The sequence below is a fragment of the Spermophilus citellus genome (assembly GCF_964194105.1).
Source record: "Spermophilus citellus genome assembly, chromosome: 1".
In the NCBI taxonomy this organism is placed as follows: Eukaryota; Metazoa; Chordata; class Mammalia; order Rodentia; family Sciuridae; genus Spermophilus; species Spermophilus citellus.
Genome location: NC_138182.1, coordinates 114,295,346 through 114,315,346, shown reverse-complemented (window position 1 = coordinate 114,315,346; position 20,001 = coordinate 114,295,346). Strand labels below are relative to the sequence as shown.

General features: G+C 61.6%; 1 protein-coding gene across 43 annotated transcripts in view; it reads left to right on the top strand.

Annotated features, from left to right (window-relative positions):
* The window catches only part of LOC308645737 (obscurin-like), a 131,681-nt gene extending 112,318 nt beyond the window's left edge, over positions 1–19,363 (top strand). For 39 of the 43 annotated variants that reach the window (XM_081288142.1, XM_081288112.1, XM_081288110.1 and 36 more), the window contains 26 exons: positions 5,259–5,453; positions 6,614–6,713; positions 7,040–7,170; positions 7,624–7,736; positions 7,978–8,146; positions 8,343–8,424; positions 8,509–8,709; positions 9,385–9,445; positions 9,764–9,841; positions 10,126–10,298; positions 10,502–10,528; positions 11,282–11,434; positions 11,530–11,575; positions 11,943–12,020; positions 12,286–14,188; positions 14,873–14,947; positions 15,165–15,275; positions 15,356–15,523; positions 16,424–16,546; positions 16,705–16,875; positions 17,389–17,473; positions 17,672–17,911; positions 18,110–18,333; positions 18,576–18,651; positions 18,870–19,019; positions 19,102–19,363. In XM_081288142.1, the coding sequence (XP_081144268.1) occupies positions 5,259–5,453; positions 6,614–6,713; positions 7,040–7,170; positions 7,624–7,736; positions 7,978–8,146; positions 8,343–8,424; positions 8,509–8,709; positions 9,385–9,445; positions 9,764–9,841; positions 10,126–10,298; positions 10,502–10,528; positions 11,282–11,434; positions 11,530–11,575; positions 11,943–12,020; positions 12,286–14,188; positions 14,873–14,947; positions 15,165–15,275; positions 15,356–15,523; positions 16,424–16,546; positions 16,705–16,875; positions 17,389–17,473; positions 17,672–17,911; positions 18,110–18,333; positions 18,576–18,651; positions 18,870–19,019; positions 19,102–19,279 (5,111 nt within the window). In that variant the 3' untranslated portion in view covers positions 19,280–19,363. Of the gene's footprint in view, positions 1–2,253; positions 3,446–5,258; positions 5,454–6,613; positions 6,714–7,039; positions 7,171–7,623; positions 7,737–7,977; positions 8,147–8,342; positions 8,425–8,508; positions 8,710–9,384; positions 9,446–9,763; positions 9,842–10,125; positions 10,299–10,501; positions 10,529–11,281; positions 11,435–11,529; positions 11,576–11,942; positions 12,021–12,285; positions 14,189–14,872; positions 14,948–15,164; positions 15,276–15,355; positions 15,524–16,423; positions 16,547–16,704; positions 16,876–17,388; positions 17,474–17,671; positions 17,912–18,109; positions 18,334–18,575; positions 18,652–18,869; positions 19,020–19,101 lie in introns of those variants that run through there. The other 4 variants (XM_081288145.1, XM_081288144.1, XM_081288131.1 and 1 more) reach the window with 3 other exon arrangements.
* The last annotated feature ends 638 nt before the right edge of the window (positions 19,364–20,001 follow it).

The window sequence follows — 20,001 nt, the reverse complement described above, 5'->3', positions numbered from 1 at the left end:
CTCACACAGCTGTGGCCTCAGGTCCCTCCACACGTCATGGCTCTCTTGCTCTGCACACAACACAATGGCTCACCAGAGTCGCACCACTAGGGTGGGGCTAGAACTGAGCCACTTCCCTCAGAAGACTAGAGACAGACTCTTATCCCTTGGTACCCCAGGTCTGGGACGGTATCATCCAACAGAACTTGCTGCATTGGTGAGAGTATTCTCTCTACACTGCCCAGTGTGGCAGCCACTAGCCACGTGTGTCTGTTGAGTACTTGAAGTGTCTAGTGCAGCTTAAGAAATGAATTTTAGGGGCTAGAATTGTGGCTCAGTGGTAGAGCACTTGCCTGGCATGTGTGAGGCCCTGGGTTTGATCTACAGCACTGCACATAAATATATAAATAAAATAAAAAGATCCATTTACAACTAAAATTTTTTTTTTTAAATGAAGGAATTTTAGCAGTCTCCAAACCCAAGCCTAACCAAGGTTCAGGGAAGTGAGGAGGCTTAGGGTGGCTCCCAGAAGTCAGCTGAGAGCCCATTTCCCCAGAGCCATGCCCGTGGGCTCTTTGTCCTTCAGTACCTTCATGCTGTAGAAAATCTGAGCATGTTGGTGAGCTGACTTGGGGGATCAGAGCTGGGTGAACTCACAGAACATAGGCTTGCTTATGACCTGGACAGTCCTGGAGACTTGCAGAGGAGGTATGCAGGTGGAGGTGTGGGGATCTGTAGGCAGGACTGGCTGAGGATTTTATAAGTTACAGGCTGGGATGCTCCAGGACAGAAACCTCCATTCCCCAGGGGCTGAGCAGCCGCCAGAAGGGCCTGAAGGTAGCTGTGCTACAGAAGAATTCTGTCATCAGAATTGATGAGGCCCTGGGTAACTCTTCCCTGACCTCCCTTCTCCCCAGAAGTAGGCTTCTCCTACTGTGCCACCCAACAGATGGGAACAGTTGGGTGGTAGAGTGCCATCCTGGGTACAAGCAGGTGTTCTAGGGCCTCAGACAGGTTATTGCTCCCTTCCCTCCACAGGAGGAGCATTGTAGAGATGGAGCCAGATCCCATTTGGGAAGCTTCAGAGGCGACCTGAGGGGGACTGGGGATCAGAAACATTCTGGGAAGTACCCACCTTCATCCTGCAGAGAAGGCTGTGCCCCCTCAGCTTTGGCCCTCAATAGGCCACCAGGAGCCTCAACCTCCCCACCAGTCAGTGGAGTAGGAGATTCCTTTCCTCCTGGACAAGAGATAGGGAATGTAGGGTTCATCACTGCTGTGCACCTTGAGGGTGCCCATGTGTCTCTGGGCCCGTCCCTGGGAGCAACTCTTCCTGGAGCCCCGAAGTTAGAGCAAGAAATAAAAATAAGTGCTGAGAGAGAGAGAGATAGGCAGTGCCTTGGTCAAAGCACCAAGTCCTGACCATGGGTAGATCCTCAGCTGAGCCCCGTGGACTTGCCTCCCTCAGCTGGAGCCTGCTCCCTGCTCATGGCCCACTTTACCTCAGCTCCTGCTAGAGCCAGGATCACTGGCAGCAGAGGAGGACCTGGGCTAACCAGTGCATTGCTGACCCTTGGATCTGGGCATTTTTGAGCCTTTCCCCCTGTCCATGCCTGTAAAGGGGATAAGAACCACTGAGGGCCCTTGCTGAGACAGGCCAGGGCTGCAGAGTCGCTGGCCCTCCCAGCATGCACTCCTGAGCTGTTGGCCTTGAGCTCTGCCCCTCCCACCTTGGGAGATGCCAGCCAGGCGGGGGACATGGCCATGTGGAGCTCAGTGTTCAGCCAGTCTTCCCCTTGGCCTGGTGGGGCCTCACTGGCCTTAGATCCAGAGGCCAGGAGCACAGGCCACAGGCCAGCAGCCTGTCACTTGCCAAGGACTTCACGGCATGCGGGCACTTCCTGGTAGCAGGCTGGGCACCCTGCCTGAGGTACAGAGCAGAAAGCCTGCTGAAGAGGGGGACAGGGAGACAGTGCAGTCCTGGTGTCCAGAGGCTTCAGCTTGGGTGATGTAGCATGGGCCTTCTAGGTGCCTCCACATGTCTTGAGCAGAGCAGAACTTGAGCTTAGCCATGTGAAACACTGTGCTTGGTTTCCTTGGCTTCCTGCCAGGGGCTCTGCAGGTGGGGCTGAAGAGCATGTGTAGGAGTTTGCACACTCACCCTCCTCACCTGTTTGTACCTTAACTTGGTCTCTGGCATGTGCTGATGGCTTGGAGCTGGGTGAGGCTGCAGATCTCTGTGCCCATCTCTTCTTGGGCCCTCTCCCCTACCAGAGAGGAGACCATCACCACCGTGGTGAAGAGTCCCCGTGGCCCACGACGGTCCCCCAGCAAGTCCCCCTCCCGCTCGCCTTCCCGCCGCTCCACCAGCCCACAGAGGCCAGTTCTGTTGGCCCCTGACCTGCTGTTCCTGCCGGGGTCCAGGCAACCTCACAGGCCTGAGACAGAGCCAGGCCGGAAGCCCACTGTGCCCACACTGTACGTGACGGAGGCTGAGGCCCCCTCCGGAGCCCTGCCAGGGGGCACAGGGCCCCAGCCCAAGTGGGTGGAGGTTGAGGAGACTGTTGAAGTCCGAGTGAAGAAGTCGGGTCCTCGGGCTGTGTCTCCCACCAGGGAGGTGCCCAGAGGCTTGGGGACACTGCTCTTCACACTGCCTGGTGGGACGCCAGGTGGGGACCCCAACGCCAACAACTCCAACAACAAGCAGCTGGACCAGGAGCCCCATGCCCAGGGTCCAGCTGTGGTCCGCATTGGGGAGCCCCTCGTCTTCCATGTGGATGCTGGGGACAGTGTGGACTGGGCTGCTTCTGGAGCAGTCAGCCCTGAGCCAGAGGAGACTGGGGCTTCCCTCAGGGACAGCAGCACGGAGTGGGCAGGAGGAGAGGGTGATGGGGAGAGCCCTTTCGTGGTGGAGGAGCCCCAGGACACGGATGGCCTTTGCAGCCGTGACCCCAAGATCCTCACACACAATGGTCGTGTGCTGACCCTGGCTGACCTGGAAGATTACGTGCCCCAGGCAGGGGAGACCTTTGGCTGCCGTGGCCCAGCAAGCAGCATCTCCGACGACATGCCCTGTGAGGTCTCCGTGCTCCAGAGAGAGATCAGTGAGCCCACCGTGGGGCAGCCCATCCTGCTCAACGTGGGGCGCCCACCCAGACATGTGGGTCCACCTGGCTTCTTCAGGACGGGATCCCAGGTCCACAGCCCTGAGGACCTGTCCTTCCACGTGCGAGGGGCCCGAGCTGGGCCTGTGGGCAATGCTCCTTGGACCTCCTCCTGCACCCGGGTCCAGCACTCTACAGACGGCAGGCAGAGCAGCTTCAAGACGGAGGTTTCCACCCAGATGGTCAGCTTGGGGACTGTGGGAGAGACTGTCACTCTGCATATTCGCCCAGATGGAGATGAGGCCCCTGGCCCCTCCCAGGGCTGAGGCCACATACCCTGGCAAGACAGGGAGGCCAGGGCACTCTTACTGTGCCGTCCTTGCAGCATGGGGCCTGCACCCTGCTGGGCAGCAGCACCTGCTCAGGAATCCCAGCTCACCTCAGTCACCTGTGCTCAACGCGCTGCTCTTCTGAGCTCAGGGTTCAGCCTGCCATGCCCTCTGTCCTGGGCCCTTCCTACCTCACTGGACTTTGGTCCTCAACAAAGAGGACCACAGTGCCTACAATGCTGGATGCACTGAAGTCCTTCAAGAGAGCCCTGGCCAGGGGCAGCTCAGAGACCAAGCTCTGGGTTGTCTCTTCTGGCCTGCAGGAGCCTCCAGGCTCTGGACACAGATGTGGACTTGGGCCTGTGTCCTGCTCCCACTGGGCACAGCCTTATCTGTCCCCAGGCTAGGGATGGGACCCAGACCCCCAAAGCCACACCCAGGGCCTAGTGGCCACCAGCGGCTCTGCAGGGTGGACACAGGGTCTGTGTTGGGAAGTGGACCTGTATTCTGGCTGATAGAGCAATAAACCAGTCTGCGCCTCCTCTCTGCTCCTCTCGCTCTCGCACTCAGTACCCCGGGATCCCCTCCACCCATAGCCCTGGTTGGGCCTAGACCAACTGCCCTTGTTCCTTCACTCCAAGGTCAAGCTGGGAGCCACATGGGTGCCCTGTATTGGCTCCTGTGTGCCCAGACGGGCTGTGGCAGCACATGGGCCTGTCTTGTTCCCAGGCAGGGGCTGTGGGGCTGGTCCTGTGGACACATGATATGACCAGAATCACCCATAATTGTCCCTCTGGCCCACCAGGAGCAGTGTAGGCTTTCCTCTACCTGGCAGCTGAGGCTAGTGTCAGGACAGATGTGGTGTGGGCGTGTGATATGGTGGTCCCAAGTTCTCGGCATCTAGAGGTTTACCCCTTTGTCCCCAGCTGAGGTGACCCAGGACAACCTAGCATCTGTCAGAGGGGTGGGAACCACTCTGTGCTGAGCTCCAACTGTGAGGCTTCCCAGGGATCCACTGACCTCTTGGATGGGGAAGGGGAGGGTGGGTTCCCTGACCCCACAGAGGGCATCCTGGAGCTGCCTTTCCATTTTGGGTGCCCCTCCTGGGCGGGGGCTCAGGAGGGCTGGGGAAGGCTCTGGGAAGGGACCTTCTGGGGATGGGAGTGGTCAGCATCCTCAGGCTGCAGACGGTTGGCAGGTGGGAAGGGCAGGGGCCATGCCCGGCAGGGGCCTGGGGAGTCCTTCAGGGATAGGTGGAAGGGGCCAGGGAAGGGTAGCATGGCCTGGACTAGCTGTAAGTGGAGGGTGGACGGTTACTATGCAGATGGAGTTGGGTAAGGATAGGGCAGTGGGTCTGTCCCCAGGAGGGGGGCCAATGGCTCTGGCCACCTGGACACCAGCCCCATGATCCCTTGGACCTTGACATGGTATCAGGTTGCCCCCAGGTTTAGAGCTGGGGTTCAGAGTCAGCCTTGCAGGACAGCCAGCCTTGGGATGAAGTGTGTGCTGGGATTTGGGGCACATGAAGGGTGAAGGGTGGGTTCCCAGTCCCCTGGCCCAGGAGGAGGAGGAGTTCTCCATGGGGCACCTGGGTGAGGACAGGCCTGAGCTCCAGGGGAGGAAGTAGCTGTCCCCAGTGTGGGTTCTGGGGCTTCTCTCTGTGCCAAGCCCCCATTCCTCACAGCCTCCTGAGCGGGTGGGTGAGTGAAGCAGGTGGGAGGGGCCAGCTGGGGGTCAGCCCACTGGACTGTCTCTGACAGGGACTGGTCTCTGGAGGCCCCTACCTGGGGTCAGGCCACACCAGACCCTGGGCCTTACCATCTGCTGCTGACCCACCTCTTCATAGGTGTTACCCAGGAGGGCTCTGCCCAGCCCTCCCTTGGAGCCGACCAGGAAGTCCCATCTGTGCTGCGGAGACTGCTGGGCCCTGAGGCTCCAGGCCCTTCTGCAGGGGACTTTGCCAGCCCCACCCCTGGCCCCAGGGAACCACTGGCATTTCAGGAGGCTGGCCCCCAGGCCCCAGAAGCCTCGGGCACACCTGGTAAGCCCTGCAGGGAACTGGCTGCAAGGACACATCCTGTGCTGACCCTGTCCTGGCCAAGGAATGTCCTCGGGTTCTGAATTTGCACATGGCCACCCCAGCGTTCTCAGCATGGTGTCAGTTAGGTGCAGGTCTGGCCCAGTGTCCCTCTTGGACCAAGAGTAAGGCAGCTTCGTCTTGTCTGTCACCATCACCACCACCAGCTGTGACAGATTGGTGCCCACAGGGGATGGAAAGGCAAAGGCTAGGGATGGCATCTCTGTGGGAGGCTGCTGGATCAGAGTGGCCACAGAGTTCTGGTGTCCAGGAACGCGGTGATGGAGCAAACCCCTGGTGTTGCTTGGCCTGCCTTGGCACTGGTGTTCACTTTCCCTGCTGCTGCTTTGGGGAGCAAGCCGAGCCCCTTCCCATCCTGGGCTCCCTTTCCCTCCACTCATTCCCTGTGTCCTGCCTGAAGATGGAGGGGTTCCCCTAAGTTCAGCCTCCATCCAGCCCTGTCCTTGGAAGCCCAGCACATTGCCCCTCCCTGCCCACCCCTGTGCTGGCTCCAGCCTGAAATGCCTCAGTTCACCTGCCCCCAGCCTCAGGGCCCTGGAGAACCTCCCCAAGGGCACCACCACCTGCTCTAAGTGACCACCTGGTCACCCTACGCCCTACTTTTCTAGCCAGTCTACTAGGCTACCCTCTGTTTTGTCCCTGGCCACTGATAGAGTGGGCCTTGTCTGTGTGCTATGGACACAATACAACTTGTAGTGCTGGGTGACGTCACCTGCAGTCTCTCCGGCCCGTAGGAAGCTGCCAGAGCCTATGGCACCCATGGCGTGGGATATAGCCACTTTCCTGGGTCACCGACCTATGCTGTCAGGATGTTCCCTGGATGGCAGCCTAGCTGCTGGGCAGGGACACTGAAGTGGGTGTCCCTGGTGGGGCAGGTGCCTGCAGAATGGACCCCAGCCAGCATGCACATGCTGAGCCATGGGCTGAACCTGGGCTTTGGGGACAGTCTCACCCATGGCCCCCAGGTCCCTGCAAGCAGTGGTCTTGCTGAGCATACACACACCCTGGCCTGGTGATGTGGGGGACAGTTGGGAAGTGCAGGGCCGAGGAGGGTCCCTTGAGCCCCAGCCCAGCTCTGTCTCACGAGGCTCCTCATCTCCCAGCAGCTGAGACCCCAGAGGTGCCACAGCCTCTCATCCGGGAAGTCCTGGAGCAGGAGACGGTGACTGGTTCTGGGGCCCAGGGACGGACCGTCCCCATCCGGTAACCTCCCCCAGTTAACTGAGTCATGAGATGGGGGCAGTCCTGCCAAGGACAGCTCATGGGTGGGCAGGTCCATCCACTCTGGCCGTGTGGTACACAGAGGTAATGGGGTGGTCCTGTGGCCTCCTGTGCACTCCTTGACTGCCCCAGGCCAAGCCAGTAGGCAGGGAAGAAGGCCAACCTTAGGGCAGGAGGTGCAGGAAGCCCCCACAGCAAGGACCAGGGTCTTCCATCTGCACACCTCATCCCCCCGCATGTGGGGAAAGCCTAGGACCCCATCTTGTCACCTCTAGCCAGCAGAAGCTCACCTAGCTCTGTGATTCCAGGGTGGAGGGTGCTGCCTGGCCAGGGGCAGGTGCCGGGCAGATGCTCTGGGATGTCCACAGCCATGTAATCACAGAGACCACACAAAGGACCTATGTGTACCAGCCCATCGACACCAGTGCTACAAGTTCAAGTATGGGGGTCAGGGGTCAGGGCGTGCTGTGAGGGTGGCCCTGCAGTGCCTGGGCTGGGGGTAGTTGCTTGGAGGGTGGAGGGGCCCGCTAGGTCCCCGCCTGCTTCAGCCCAGGTTCCCCACCCCTTCTCTTGTGCCACAATGGGGTGGGGGCTAGAGCTCTCCTCCAGGAGAGGCAGGCACTACAGATCTGGTGTCTGCTAGACCCAGTCCTGGAGAGAGCCACCACCCCCTAGCATGTTCTGCCTGCCTTGGCTTGACTGTTCTCGTGACTGCTGGGCCAGCTGAGGGCAAAGCAGGGAGACAGTGGTTGGATGGAAGGAAGAACTTCCCAGTTACCAGGGGGTCCTGTTGCCTGTTGCCCTGGGGTGTACTCAGAGCCTCACTGACCACATGTATGGGCTGTGCAGCCTGGGAATCCCTCCTCATGTCCCCCTTTCCACCTCTTCCCAGGGCCCCCAACCATGCAGGTGACCATTGAGGATGTACAGGTCCAGGCGGGTGGTACGACACAGTTTGAGGCTGTCATTGAGGGGCACCCACAGCCCACTGTGACATGGTACAAGGTAAGAGCTGGCCCAGGGAGGCAGGGTGGGGCCCTCAGAGGCCGGAGGCACCTGTGTGTGCATGTGTGTACGAAAACCGCACCACACGATCCTAGCTGTGCGGCCCCTCCTGCCATCCCCAAGCCCATCATGGCTGGGCATGGGGCTGGACCGGGGGCCGAAACACAGCAGGTGCCAGGGAAGGGCAGGTGGGCCTGATGCTGGGATGGGCTGATGGCGTCCTGGCCTGCTGGTGTTTCAGGATGGTGTCCAACTGGAGGACAGTGCCCGGCTGAGCCAGCAGAAGGATGGCACCACTCACTGCCTGCTACTGAAGGATGTGGCCCAGCAAGATGCAGGCGTCTACACCTGTCTCGCACAAAACGCTGCTGGCCAGGTGCTCTGCAAGGCGGAGCTGCTGGTCCATGGGGGTAAGTCGCAGAGCCTCCCAGGCCCAGGGCCGCTCGGTCTCCACATGGCATCCCCAGTCCCCACAGGGACCCCAGCTCAAGGTTCCCATAGGCCACAGGCCCAGGCCCAGGGAACAGCCTGCCAGCTCCACAGTACTGGGGACGAGGGTCAGGGCAGTGCCTTTGCCGTCCTAACTACCTTCTGTGCTGACCACAGGAGACAGTGAGCCAGATTCAGAAGAGCAGAGCCATCGGAGGAAGCTGCACTCCTTCTACGAGGTCAAGGAGGAGATTGGCAGGTACACTCCAGCCCTTCTGGCCCCGGGGATGCCCAGGACCCGTGGCACAGCGTCACCATCCTGATCCCCCTCCCTCCTCCCCAGAGGCGTGTTTGGCTTTGTGAAAAGGGTACAGCACAAAGGAAATAAGGTATTCTGTGCTGCCAAGTTCATCCCCCTGCGGAGCAGAACTCGGGCCCAGGCGTACCAGGAGCGAGATATCCTGGCCACGCTCAGCCACCCACTGGTCACTGGGCTGCTGGACCAGTTTGAGACCCGGAAGACCCTCATCCTCATTTTGGAACTGTATCCTTTCTTCTCCTGGCCCCTTCCCTTGGGGTTTGAGGAGGGGTGCAGTGGCCACCAGGCTGGGGATTGGAGGAGCGTATGCTCCCTGGGCCTGGCAGGTTGTGAGGGCCTCAGCCCACCTTCCTGTGGCCAATGCTGTGTGACAAGCAGCCCTGTTCCTGCCGCTCGTGATGGTGTTGGTCAGGGGGTTCTTTCTCTCTGAGGGTGGTCCATGGGGGTCACCAGGCAGGGTCAGTGGCTGAGCTGGTCCTGAGGGTCCAGATGTCCTCGGTGGAGATGGCCAGGGGTCTCCTCCCATGGGTGACTTCTCAGATGTCAGGAGAGGTGTGTCCTACACAGGTTACTCCAGGTCTTTGCCCACTGCCCATAGGTCCCTGACTGGGGTCTCAGTGTGGAGGGCCTTGTGGCTGGATCTGCTCCTGTGTTCTTGTCTCTCCCCTGAGGAGGGATTTGTGCAGACAGGCCAGGTGCCCCCACCCTACCACTGCCCTGTGGCCTCAGTCCCCAGGCAGCCCCCCTCATCTGGGCTGGATGCTGTCTGGGGTTCCAGGGGCCCATGGCACCTCCCCTCAACCTGAGCACCAGTACCCCACCCTTGAGACCGCAGGAACCCTGTCCTGGCCACCTCCTGGTGGGTTCCAGCCTCAGCTGCTTTCCTTGACCAGGCCCCAGGTGCTCATCAGAGGAGCTGCTGGATCGCCTCTTCAAGAAGAGCGTGGTGACAGAAGCCGAGGTGACCCTGAACCTGCCTGCCACTGGCCTGAGCTGCATGCGGGTCCCAGCCCCACCCAGACACAGCTGCCCCAAATGTGGCCCAGGCCCCGCCTCTCTGGATCCCAGGCCCCGTGGCTACCCGGGCTCTGTGCCCAGCTGCACTGCCTGGCTTCCTGCACACCTTGCTTGTTCCTGGGGATTTCTCTGGCTTTGGCATTTAGGGCTCAGGGTGCCACCTACCCTGTGGGCTTGTCCCAGGTGCTAGACTGGGGCACTCAAGCAGGATGAGTCAAGGTGGAGGGCCGGGGCCCCTCCCTGAGCACAGCATTTGCCACAGGTCAAGGTCTACCTCCAGCAGCTGGTGGAGGGACTGCACTATCTGCACAGCCACGGGGTCCTCCACCTGGACATAAAGGTACTGTCCCTTGGGCCCCTCCAGAACCTGGGTGGGAGAGGGGAGCCCTGGGCCTACAGGATAGGAAGGGACAGGCCTACCGTGTCCAGTTTCCTTGACAGGGCTTGCTGTCCTGCAGGGACTGGATGCACTGCTAATTGGCAGCTCATCCGTGGGCTCTGCTCTGACAGTCTGACTGGTGCTCCCCATGCCCCACGTTGGCCTCATGGACCCTGAATGACTCCCTGAGGCCTGGAAACCCCAGGTGGCCCAACCCCCATAGACTCCCCAATACTTTCTGACAGCCCCCCAATATCCTGATGGTGCATCCTGCTCGCGAAGACATTAAAATCTGCGACTTTGGCTTTGCCCAAAAAATCACCCCTTCAGAGCCACAGTACAGCAAGTACGGCTCTCCAGAGTTCGTGTCCCCCGAGATCATTGAGCAGACCCCCGTAAGCGAGGCTTCTGACATCTGGTGAGTGATCAGGCTGAGTCAGGACTGTGACCCTCCTGGGACCATGCTGGGGAGTCATCTGGCAGCCCAGCAGCCAGCCAAAGGGTCCTCTCTGAACCTCTGCTTCCTTCTGCACCCCTGGGATCCCCCATGCCTCCTCCCACATACCCCTTGCCTGTGGCCAGGCCTGGGGTGACTCACAGTGGGTGGTTTTCTTTCTGCAGGGCCATGGGGGTCATCTCTTACCTCAGGTGAGCACAGCCTGTTCTTGGCAGCTGCTTTTCAAAGCCAACCTTTCTGCAGAATCCTGAGGGCCACGTGTGCTGCTGGCCACACCCCAGACCAGAGACCCAAGAGCCCAGGGGCAGCTATCTTGGGAACAGGCGGTCAGCCAACCCTGATAAGAGGCTCCTGCCCACTGCTCCTCACAAACACCCTGTCATCACTAGGCAGAGCTGAGCTGACCCTGTAGGGTCTGTGGGATTTTTGTCCAGAGTCCACTGGTAGTGGTCACTGCTGCCCTGAAGATGCTGGTGGTACAGACTGATCCTTGACCTCTGCAGACTAAGACCTGTCCCCACCTCAGACATAGACTGGTGCCTATCTAGGCTCCCTGGACTCCTGTCCCAGCTGAGCCTGGATCCCTAGCTCAGGCTGAGGCCAAGTACCCACCCCGGGTTGAACCAGCACCCAGCCTTGGCATACATCCCTGCTTCAAGCTAGCCTGGGTCTCCTTTGTAAGTTCAGCCCTGTACCCACCTCTGGCCATGAGAGCCTCAGGTTAAAGCAGGGCCCCCAGGCCGGCTGACGTTTCCTTGATCCCTGTCCCAGCCTGAGTGGGGACCCCAACCCTGGTCTGAGCCCAGACACCCTCTTAGGCTTTGCCTGGATTGGTGTTCCAAGCTGAGGCAGTATCTGGGGAACCTCAGATACTGCTGGGTGGGAGTGGTGCCAGAGTTCGTCCCCAGGGGCTTTGTTTGAGGGCAGGCTCTGCCTGTTTCCAGCCTGACCTGCTCCTCCCCCTTTGCGGGAGAGAGTGACCGTGCCACCCTGCTGAATGTGCTGGAGGGGCGGGTGTCCTGGAACAGCCCCATGGCTGCCCACCTCAGTGAAGACGCCAAGGACTTCCTCAAGGCCACGCTGCAGAGGGCCCCAGGGTGAGTGCATGCCTCTCTTGCCTGCCCAGGGTGCGGCCAGCCCTGCCCAGGGCCAGCTGACTGCCTGGCTGACCTGGGCTCTGCTCTCCCTCCAGGGCCCGGCCCAGTGCCTCCCAGTGCCTCACCCACCCCTGGTTCCTGGTGAGTAGGCCCAGCCTGGCTCAAACCCCAGGCCTGCAGGGAGGGACATCCAACCCAAGGGGGACGAGGGCCTGCCTGCATCAGCACATATGGTGGTGGCACCCAGGCCCCTGTGCCCCAGTTCAGAGGACACTTGTCCCTTCAGACAGGCTTGGGATCCTGAGACCCTCACAGGGGGTCAGGGCCTCCCCTGCGACCTCTGGCCTTTGCCTTGCCCTGTCTGGGCAAAGTAAGAGGATGAGCCCATGAGACCCCAGGGCTGAGGGCAAGTCCACCTGCCCCTGCCCAGCTGGGCCTCCATCCCAGGAGGGGCCCCCATCAGGGCGCTGGGGTCTCTCCTCAATATGGCTGCTCCCTCACACCCCAGAAATCCATGCCTGCGGAGGAGGCCCACTTCATAAACACCAAGCAGCTCAAGTTCCTCCTGGCCAGGAGCCGCTGGCAGGTGAGCTGTCCCCTGAAAAGGGGGTGAGGGCAGGGTCAGAAACGCAAGCCTAAGCCCACCTAGCACACTCCCAGGCCTGGCACCTCATCGGATCTCAGCCATGAGTGTGCCAGGCGCAGAGGGATACCCAGTGGCCAGGCAGAAGCCAAGAGCCCTGGTGCAGAGGTTCCCACTGCTCTGGGTCCCCACCGCTTTGGCCCACTGGAGGGAGAAGGCCTGCTCGGTGCCGCGGCCCCACCCAGTGACTGCTCTGTGCCGCCCCCAGCGCTCCCTGATGAGCTACAAGTCCATCCTGGTGATGCGCTCCATCCCAGAGCTGCTGCGGGGCCCACCCGACAGCCCCTCCCTGGCAGTGGCCCGGCACCTGCACGCAGAAGCCAGCGGCTCCTCCAGCTCCTCCTCCTCCTCCGACAATGAGCTCGCCCCGTTTGCCAGGGCCAAGTCGCTGCCATCCTCGCCGGTGACCCATTCCCCGCTGCTGCACCCAAGGGGCTTCCTGCGGCCCTCAGCCAGCCTGCCGGAGGAGGCGGAGGCCCCACCAGCCTCACAGCAAGGCGCAGGGCCCCTGGCAGCCCCCGGCTGCGTCCCCCGGCACAGTGTCATCAGCAGCCTGTTCTACCAGCAGGCAGGCGAGGGCCCTGAGCGAGGCGCCCTGGCCCCTGGAGGCCGCCAACACGCGGCCCGGAGGCGGCACCTGCTCAAGGGCGGGTACTTCGCCAGGGCCCTGCCTGGTCTGCGTGAGCCGCTGATGGAGCATCATGTGCTGGAGGAGGAGGCCGCCAGGGAGGAGCAGGCCGCGCTGATAACCAAGACACCCTCCTTTGAGACAGCCCTGCGCCTGCCCAGCGCCAGTGCCCGTGAGGCCCCCGGCCGTAGCCACTCCCTGGACCAAGACCCTCCGAGTGTCATCAGCCCCTTGAGTGAGGCCTGCAGTGAAGGACAGTGCCCTCCCACAGCCTCCACAGGGGAGGCTGGTGGGAGAGACCAGAAGACCCTGAAAGGGCCCAATCTGTCTCCATCACCTGCTAGAGACTCAGGGCCTGCTCAGCAAGCGGGGTCGTCCAGGCTGGGGCAGGAGGCTCCTTCTTGTCACCCTGAGCAGGGTTCTGCCCCCCAAAAGGGATGTGGCCCACTGTCACCACAAACTCATGGCTGTTTGCCTCCAGGGTCTGTCAAGGAGATACTTCTGGAGCCCCCCTGCCCAGCCCAAACAAGCCCCCTGCCAGGCTCTGAGAAGGAGCCTGGCAGCATCTCTCGACCTGGGGGGCCTTGGACCAGCTCCTCCAGCTCCCTGGAACCAACCTGCCCCACAGGCATGGAGTCCAGCCCTTCCCTGGACACTGGCAGCCTGTCTCAGGAGGCGGAGCATTCCCCTGACCCAACACCCCCCTTACCAAGGCCTCAGGAGCAGGCCACCACCCGGAAGTTCTCCCTGGGGTACCGTGGGGGCTATGCGGGGGTGGCGGGCTATGGTACCTTTGCCTTTGGTGGGGATGCAGGGGGCATGCTAGGACAGGGTCCCTTGTGGGCCAGGATGGCCTGGGCCGTATCCCAGTCCTCCGAGGAGCAGGACGAAGCTGCAGTGGGAAGCCCTCAACCCCAGGCCGACTTGGGGCCAGTGCCTGAGACCAGAGGGGCTACCCTGAGGGCTTCCCCAGAGCTGACCTCCTGGGAGCAAGATGGGCAGGTGTCCCTGGTGCAGATCCGGGACCTGTCAGGGGATACAGAGGCTGCCGACACTGTGTCCTTAGACATTTCAGAGGTGGATCCCGCCTACCTCAACCTCTCTGACCTGTATGACATCAAGTATCTCCCATTCGAGTTCATGATCTTCAGGAGGGTCCCCAAGCCCTGGGAGCAGCCAGAGCCGCCCTCTCCTGAGGCTGAGGCTGGGGAGGAGCTGGCAGAGTTCCCTGACGCTGCGTGGCCCTGGCCAGGGGAGCTGGGCCTTCGAGCTGGCCTGGAGATCACAGAGGAGCCGGAGGACCTGGAGGCACTGCTGGGGGAGGCTGCGGCCAGCAGAAAGCGCAAGTGGTCCCCCTCCCGTGGCCTATTCCAGTTCCCTGGGAAGTGTCTGCCACTGGAGGAACCCCTGGAACTTGGGCTGCGCCAGAGGGTGAAGGCTTCCATGGCTCACATCTCCCGGATCCTGAAGGGCAGGCCGGAAGGTAACCTCCTCGTCCTATCCCCTGGCACATCCCTGCCCCTTAGGATCACTCACCCTTTCGTGCTCAGGGTCCTGCTGGGCCCCCCCTCTGGTGCTGTTGCCCCTACCTCCCAACTGCATCCACAGCTCTACCTGAGTCCTGGGGGCACCTCTGCTGACCTGAACCTGCCTTACTGGGCATGTGAGGCCATCCTGGAGACAGCTGCAGGGAGGGCACCTGGGGAGAGGGCAGCCAGGATCCCAGGCCTCCCCCACTGTAGACCCTCTGACCCAGGAGTCTTATGGCCCCACCCTCAGTGACCTCAGACCTTCTGAGCCCAGTCCTGTGGCCCCAGATCCTCCTGACTCCAGGTCTCTCCTGATCTCAGAGCAACTCGACCCTAGGCACATCTGACCCCAGCTTCCCTGACCCCTGAGCTGCCTGGAAGTCCCAACTCCAGAGCAGCCTCTGTGACCCCCACCCTCCTGACCCCGGCCTGACCCCGGCCCCAAGCAACCCCCTCCTGCACTGTAGGCCTTAGAGCCCCCAACAGCCCACTGCTGAGGGAGGTGGGAAGCAGGTCCAGCTTGTCTTCACACCCCAGTCCCTGAGACCTGGGCCTGCTGGGAGGACAGGCAGTGTGAGGTAGCTGGTGCTGCCCGAGGACAGACCTCCCTACTGAGACCCTTCCCCCTCCTCCTGCAGGCCTGGAGGAGCCCCCCAGGAAGAAGGCAGGCCTGGCTTCCTTACGGCTGTCAGGTCTGAAGGGCAGGGACCAAGGTGAGCAGGCCCCACTGTCTCAGGGTCCTCTCCCAACCGCCATGGTGCATACACCAGAGGGGCAAGCCCCCACCCACCTATGGGGCTTAAGCCCAGAGGCAGGCTGGGCAAGGGGGCTGAGCAATCTTGGAGGCTTCCAGGAGGAGGCAGTGCTGCGTCCTGCCCACACTTTCTGGCCTGGACTTCCCTCTGAAGGCTCTTCCTGCCTCCTCCTCAGCACCAACCTTCCTGAGAGAGCTCTCAGATGAGACCGTGGTCCTGGGTCAGTCGGTGACACTGGCTTGCCAGGTGTTAGCCCAGCCAGCTGCCCAGGCCACTTGGAGTAAAGGTAAGGGGCTGGGATATAAGCAGGGCAGCAGGGGCCCTCACTGTCTAGGGGAAACTCAGACTGGCTCTGTGCTGTCACAGATGGGGCCCTCCTGGAGAGCAACGGCCACCTCCTCATCTCCTCCACCCTGAAGAACTTCCAGCTGCTGACCATCCTGGTGGTGACTGCTGAGGACCTGGGCATGTATACCTGCAGTGTGAGCAACCCTCTGGGCACAGCAACCACCACGGGCGTACTCCGGAAGGCAGGTGGGTGCGCTCTGCTAGAGGTCCCTGCCAGGCCAGGGAGGCTGGGCTGGGGGTGCTGAGCCTCGTTTCGTGAGCTGGACTGGGCCACTCCCTCAGCTGTGGGGCTGTGGAATTTGGGGTTCAGGAGGTGACCACAGGTGCGTCTGAGTTACCGAGCAGTCCAGTCTTGATGGGCCGGGCATTGCATGTGGCTGCTGTGGGTGCCTTCTGGACTGTCCAGGATCTTCAGGGGTTGGCAGGAGGCAGGAGACTGACAGGAGACAGATGGAAGGCAGGGGTGGGGGAGCAGCGTGCCCAAGAAGGAGGAGAGCGGTGTGGCAGTGTTCCAGCCTGCTGTGCACCCTGCTGCCAAGAGCTGGCCTGAGGCCTCTGCTGGCCAGGAGGCGAAGCTTCCTGTGGAGGGTGCCACCTTGCCCTCCAGTGGTGCAGGAGGGAGGAGCCCCATCCTGTTTGTGTCTTCATCAGAGTCCAGTCAGGAGCTGAGTATGCAGTGCCTGGGGTGTGTGGGCAGCTGAGACAGCTGCTGGCCCAGTCTGGAACTTGCAGACTGACCTCAGGCCCTGTACTGGGGCGTTCAGCCAAGCTTAGAAACCAGGGCAAGGCCCCCCGACCAGAGCCTGGGCCACTCCACCGAGGCCTGAACATACCCTGGCGAAGGGCTGGCCAGGAGGGATCCTGGTGGGGAGGGCTGGGCAGACATCTGACTGCCCACTAGGGAAGGAGGCACACCCCTCCTCCCATTGCTTTCTAGGACCTCACCCACCCCAAACAAATGGCACTGGGAGAGGGTGGGCTTAGGAGCCTAACGTTTGCCGAAAGTAAGGGAGGGTGAGGCAGGGCCAGCTAGAAATCAGCCCTGGGGGTCAGATGCTGACCCAGACCATGGGTGGCCTCTTGCAGAGCGCCCCTCGTCTTCCCCACGCCCGGACATCGGGGAGGTTTACACAGACAGGGTGCTGCTGGTCTGGAAGCCCGTGGAGTCCTATGGCCCTGTGACATACATCGTACAGTGCTGCATAGAAGGTACTGTGTGGGCCCTTTGCCCTCTCTCCCTGGGGCCCCTGAGGCTCAGCATGCCCCCAGGGTCAGCATGGAGGGCCCTTGCCCACAGCCTGCTCTGTGTCCTGGGGAAGGTCTTTCCTCCTTCCTCCCCAACTGCCTCTTACTCCATCTGTGACCAGGTGGTACCTGGATCACTCTGGCCTCTGACATCTTCGACTGCTGCTACCTCACCAACAAGCTGTCCAGGGGCGGCTTGTATACCTTCCGGACAGCATGCATCAGCAAGGCAGGAATGGGCCCCTACAGCAGCCCCTCGGAGCAGGTCCTCCTGGGAGGGCCCCGCCACCTGGGTGAGCCACTCCTGGGCAGCCAGTGGATAGGGTGGCTGGCAGATCAGAACAGGCACCCTCCTGCCTGCGGACCCTGTGTTGGCCACTGCGGACCCTATGGTGGCCACTCCTGCACTCAGCCAGCATTCAAAGCCTGCACATTCTGGGGCCCTCACCCTTCAGCTGCCTTCACTCACCCACACCCACTGGTGCCACCCCAAGAGTTGGCAGTGACTTCCTGGGTGCTGAGTCTGGGTTGGGTGGAAGAGTGGTTTGATAGATCAATAGTGTCTGTTGTGGGCCTGGGAAAGGATGGTGTGATGCCATGGTGGTCCCAAACACACTTATGATGAGGGCTTTGTTGTGTCCTGAATCCAAGTTCCCTTCTCCCCTGCAAAATGACCTGAGGGAGCAGAGGCCAGAGCGGGCACTCAGGCAGGGCCACTGTCTGGTGTCTGAGGAGGAGTGAGGGAAGAGGAGGGGAGAGCCTGCGTTGGGATCCTCCTGAACCTGTCACCTGCCCCTCCCTAACAGCCTCTGAGGAGGAGAGTGGCCAGGGGCGGCCAGCCCCGCCTCTCCCCAGCACCAGGAACTTCGCCTTCCAGATGCAGATCCGGAGGTGCAGGGGCCTCTGGGGACAGCGGGTAGTGGGATGGTTCCTCAAGCTGCCCTGCTGGCTCTTGGTGCTCCCACCCCCACATTCCCATGCTCAGCTCAGAGCCTCTTCCCTGTGTCTGGCTGCTGCCCCTGCTGAGCTTGGTCTCTGCTGCTCTGAGTGCATGGGGGCCACTCAGGTCCTGCTGTGTCTCTCTCCCAGGGGCCGCTTCAGTGTGGTCCGACAGTGCAGGGAGAAGGCCAGCGGGCGGGCCCTTGCCGCCAAGATCGTTCCCTACAGGCCTGAAGACAGGGCAGCTGTGCTTCGGGAATACGAGGCGCTCAAGAGGCTACGCCACCCACACCTGGCCCAGCTGCATGCTGCCTACCTCAGCCCCCGGCACCTGGTGCTCATCCTGGAGCTGTGCTCAGGGCCCGAGCTGCTCCCATGCCTGGCGGAGAGGTGGGGGCAGAGGGCTGGGTGGAGGGATGGGTGGACAGGCAGATGACGCAGGGTTCTGGGAGGGAACGCCAGGCCTGCCACCCTCCTCCTCATGCCTGACCCCGAGCTGTGTCAGAACCGGGTGCCTTTCCCAGTCCACTGCTCCTTCCCTGTGCACATGCCCTCTCGGGGCCTGTCCTGAGCCACCTCTGCCCCCAGGACCTCCTACTCAGAATCCGAGGTGAAGGACTACCTCTGGCAGATGCTGAGTGCCACCCAGTACCTGCACGCCCAGCATATCCTGCACCTGGACCTAAGGTCTGAAAACATGATGGTCACCGAGTACAACCTGCTCAAGGTTGTGGACCTGGGCAATGCCCAGAGCCTCACGCAGGAGAAGGTGCTGCCCTCTGACAACTTTAAGGACTACCTGGAGACCATGGGTGCGTGTGTGGCCACTGTGAGAGGGCAGGCATGGGCGCCTGACCTGTTGGGGGGGGCAGGAGGAAGCCCTCTCCCTACCCGCTCTACTCTCCCCTCCCCTCAACTCCACTGCAACCCTCCAGCCTCACACCTGAGCCCACCCACCTGGGCCCACCCTCCTGTGTCCATCTGTGGTGCCCACCTACCTGACCTCTCACCTGTGCCCCTCCCTCTGTGCCCACCCACCCATGCCCCTCTGCAGCTCCGGAGCTCCTGGAAGGCCACGGGGCTGTTCCTCAGACAGACATCTGGGCCATTGGTGTGACAGCCTTCATCATGTGAGCCCTTCATGTGTCTGGGGAGAGAGGTGCTAGATGGGCAGGGCAGGGCTCCATCTGTCTGAGGGTGCTCTCAGAGCCCCCATGAATCTCCATGGAGCCATCCAAATATGACCTCAGAGTCCCTGCACCCCATCATCCTTCACGGGTGACCTTGGAGTCCCTGCACCAAATCATCAAGGGTAATGGAGAGCTCCCTGTGCTTCCTGTCCTCTCAGGCTGAGCGCCGAATACCCCGTGAGCAGCGAGGGGACACGCGACCTGCAGAAGGGCCTGCGCAAGGGACTCATCAGGCTGAGCCGCTGCTACGCGGGGCTGTCAGGTGGCGCTGTGGCCTTCCTGCGCAGTGCACTGTGCGCCCAACCCTGGTACCGAGCGCCCAGCCCCACCCCGCCCCGCCCCGCTCTCGGGCTGCTCTCGGCCCGCTCACCGACCCTCCCTCCTCCCCAGGGGCCGGCCATGCGCCTCCAGCTGCCTGCAGTGTCCCTGGTTGACCGAGGAGGGACCCGCCGCCTCCCGGCCAGCGCCAGTGACCTTCCCCACCGCACGGCTGCGCGCCTTCGTGCGCGAGCGCGAGAAGCGGCGTGCGCTGCTGTACAAGAGGCACAACCTGGCCCAGGTGCGCTGAGTGCCAGCCCTGCAGAAGCGCGTGTGTGGAGTCGCTCGCTGGGCCACGCAACGCACAGACGTACCAATAAAAGTGCGAATCCGACTGAAGTGTCTTCTGCCTCAGGGAATTCCGCCGCTCAGGGTTCCGCCTCCCCCGGGTAGCTGCCCCCCCCCCCCCCATGCAAGGCGGGCTTGGGAACAGTTCCCTGGGAACCTGTGCGCTCTCAACCCTGTTGAGGTCGTGTGCACAGCCCTCACTTGTGTGCATTTATACTAGGACGCCTTAGTTCTGCTTCATCACAGGACCCCACACCCTGGCCAATCGCCTTCCCCGATGCATGCAGCTCCGCCCATTGGACAGTGCATCAATGGCAGTTCTTGAACAAAACCGCGGAGAGGCAGAGGGGAGTTGCTCGCCACAGCAGTCTGTGGGGTTTTCACCCCGCATGTGGCGATTGCTGGCTCTCAGCCATAGTGAAAAGTAGATTGACATTCCAAAAGATGGACAGTTACTACAACAAAATACCTGGGATAATTAACTTTATGCAGAGATAAAATGTATTTGGCTCACGTGTTAGAGAATCCAGGCCATGATGGATTGGCCAGTGGTGAAGCAGCACATCACAGTGGAGAAAAACCCTTGAGGTCATCAGCCAGGAAGCAAAGAAGAAGAGGAGGGAGCAGAGGTCCTACTATCCCCCCGGAGGGCACACTCCAATGACCTAATGCCCTCCCACCAGC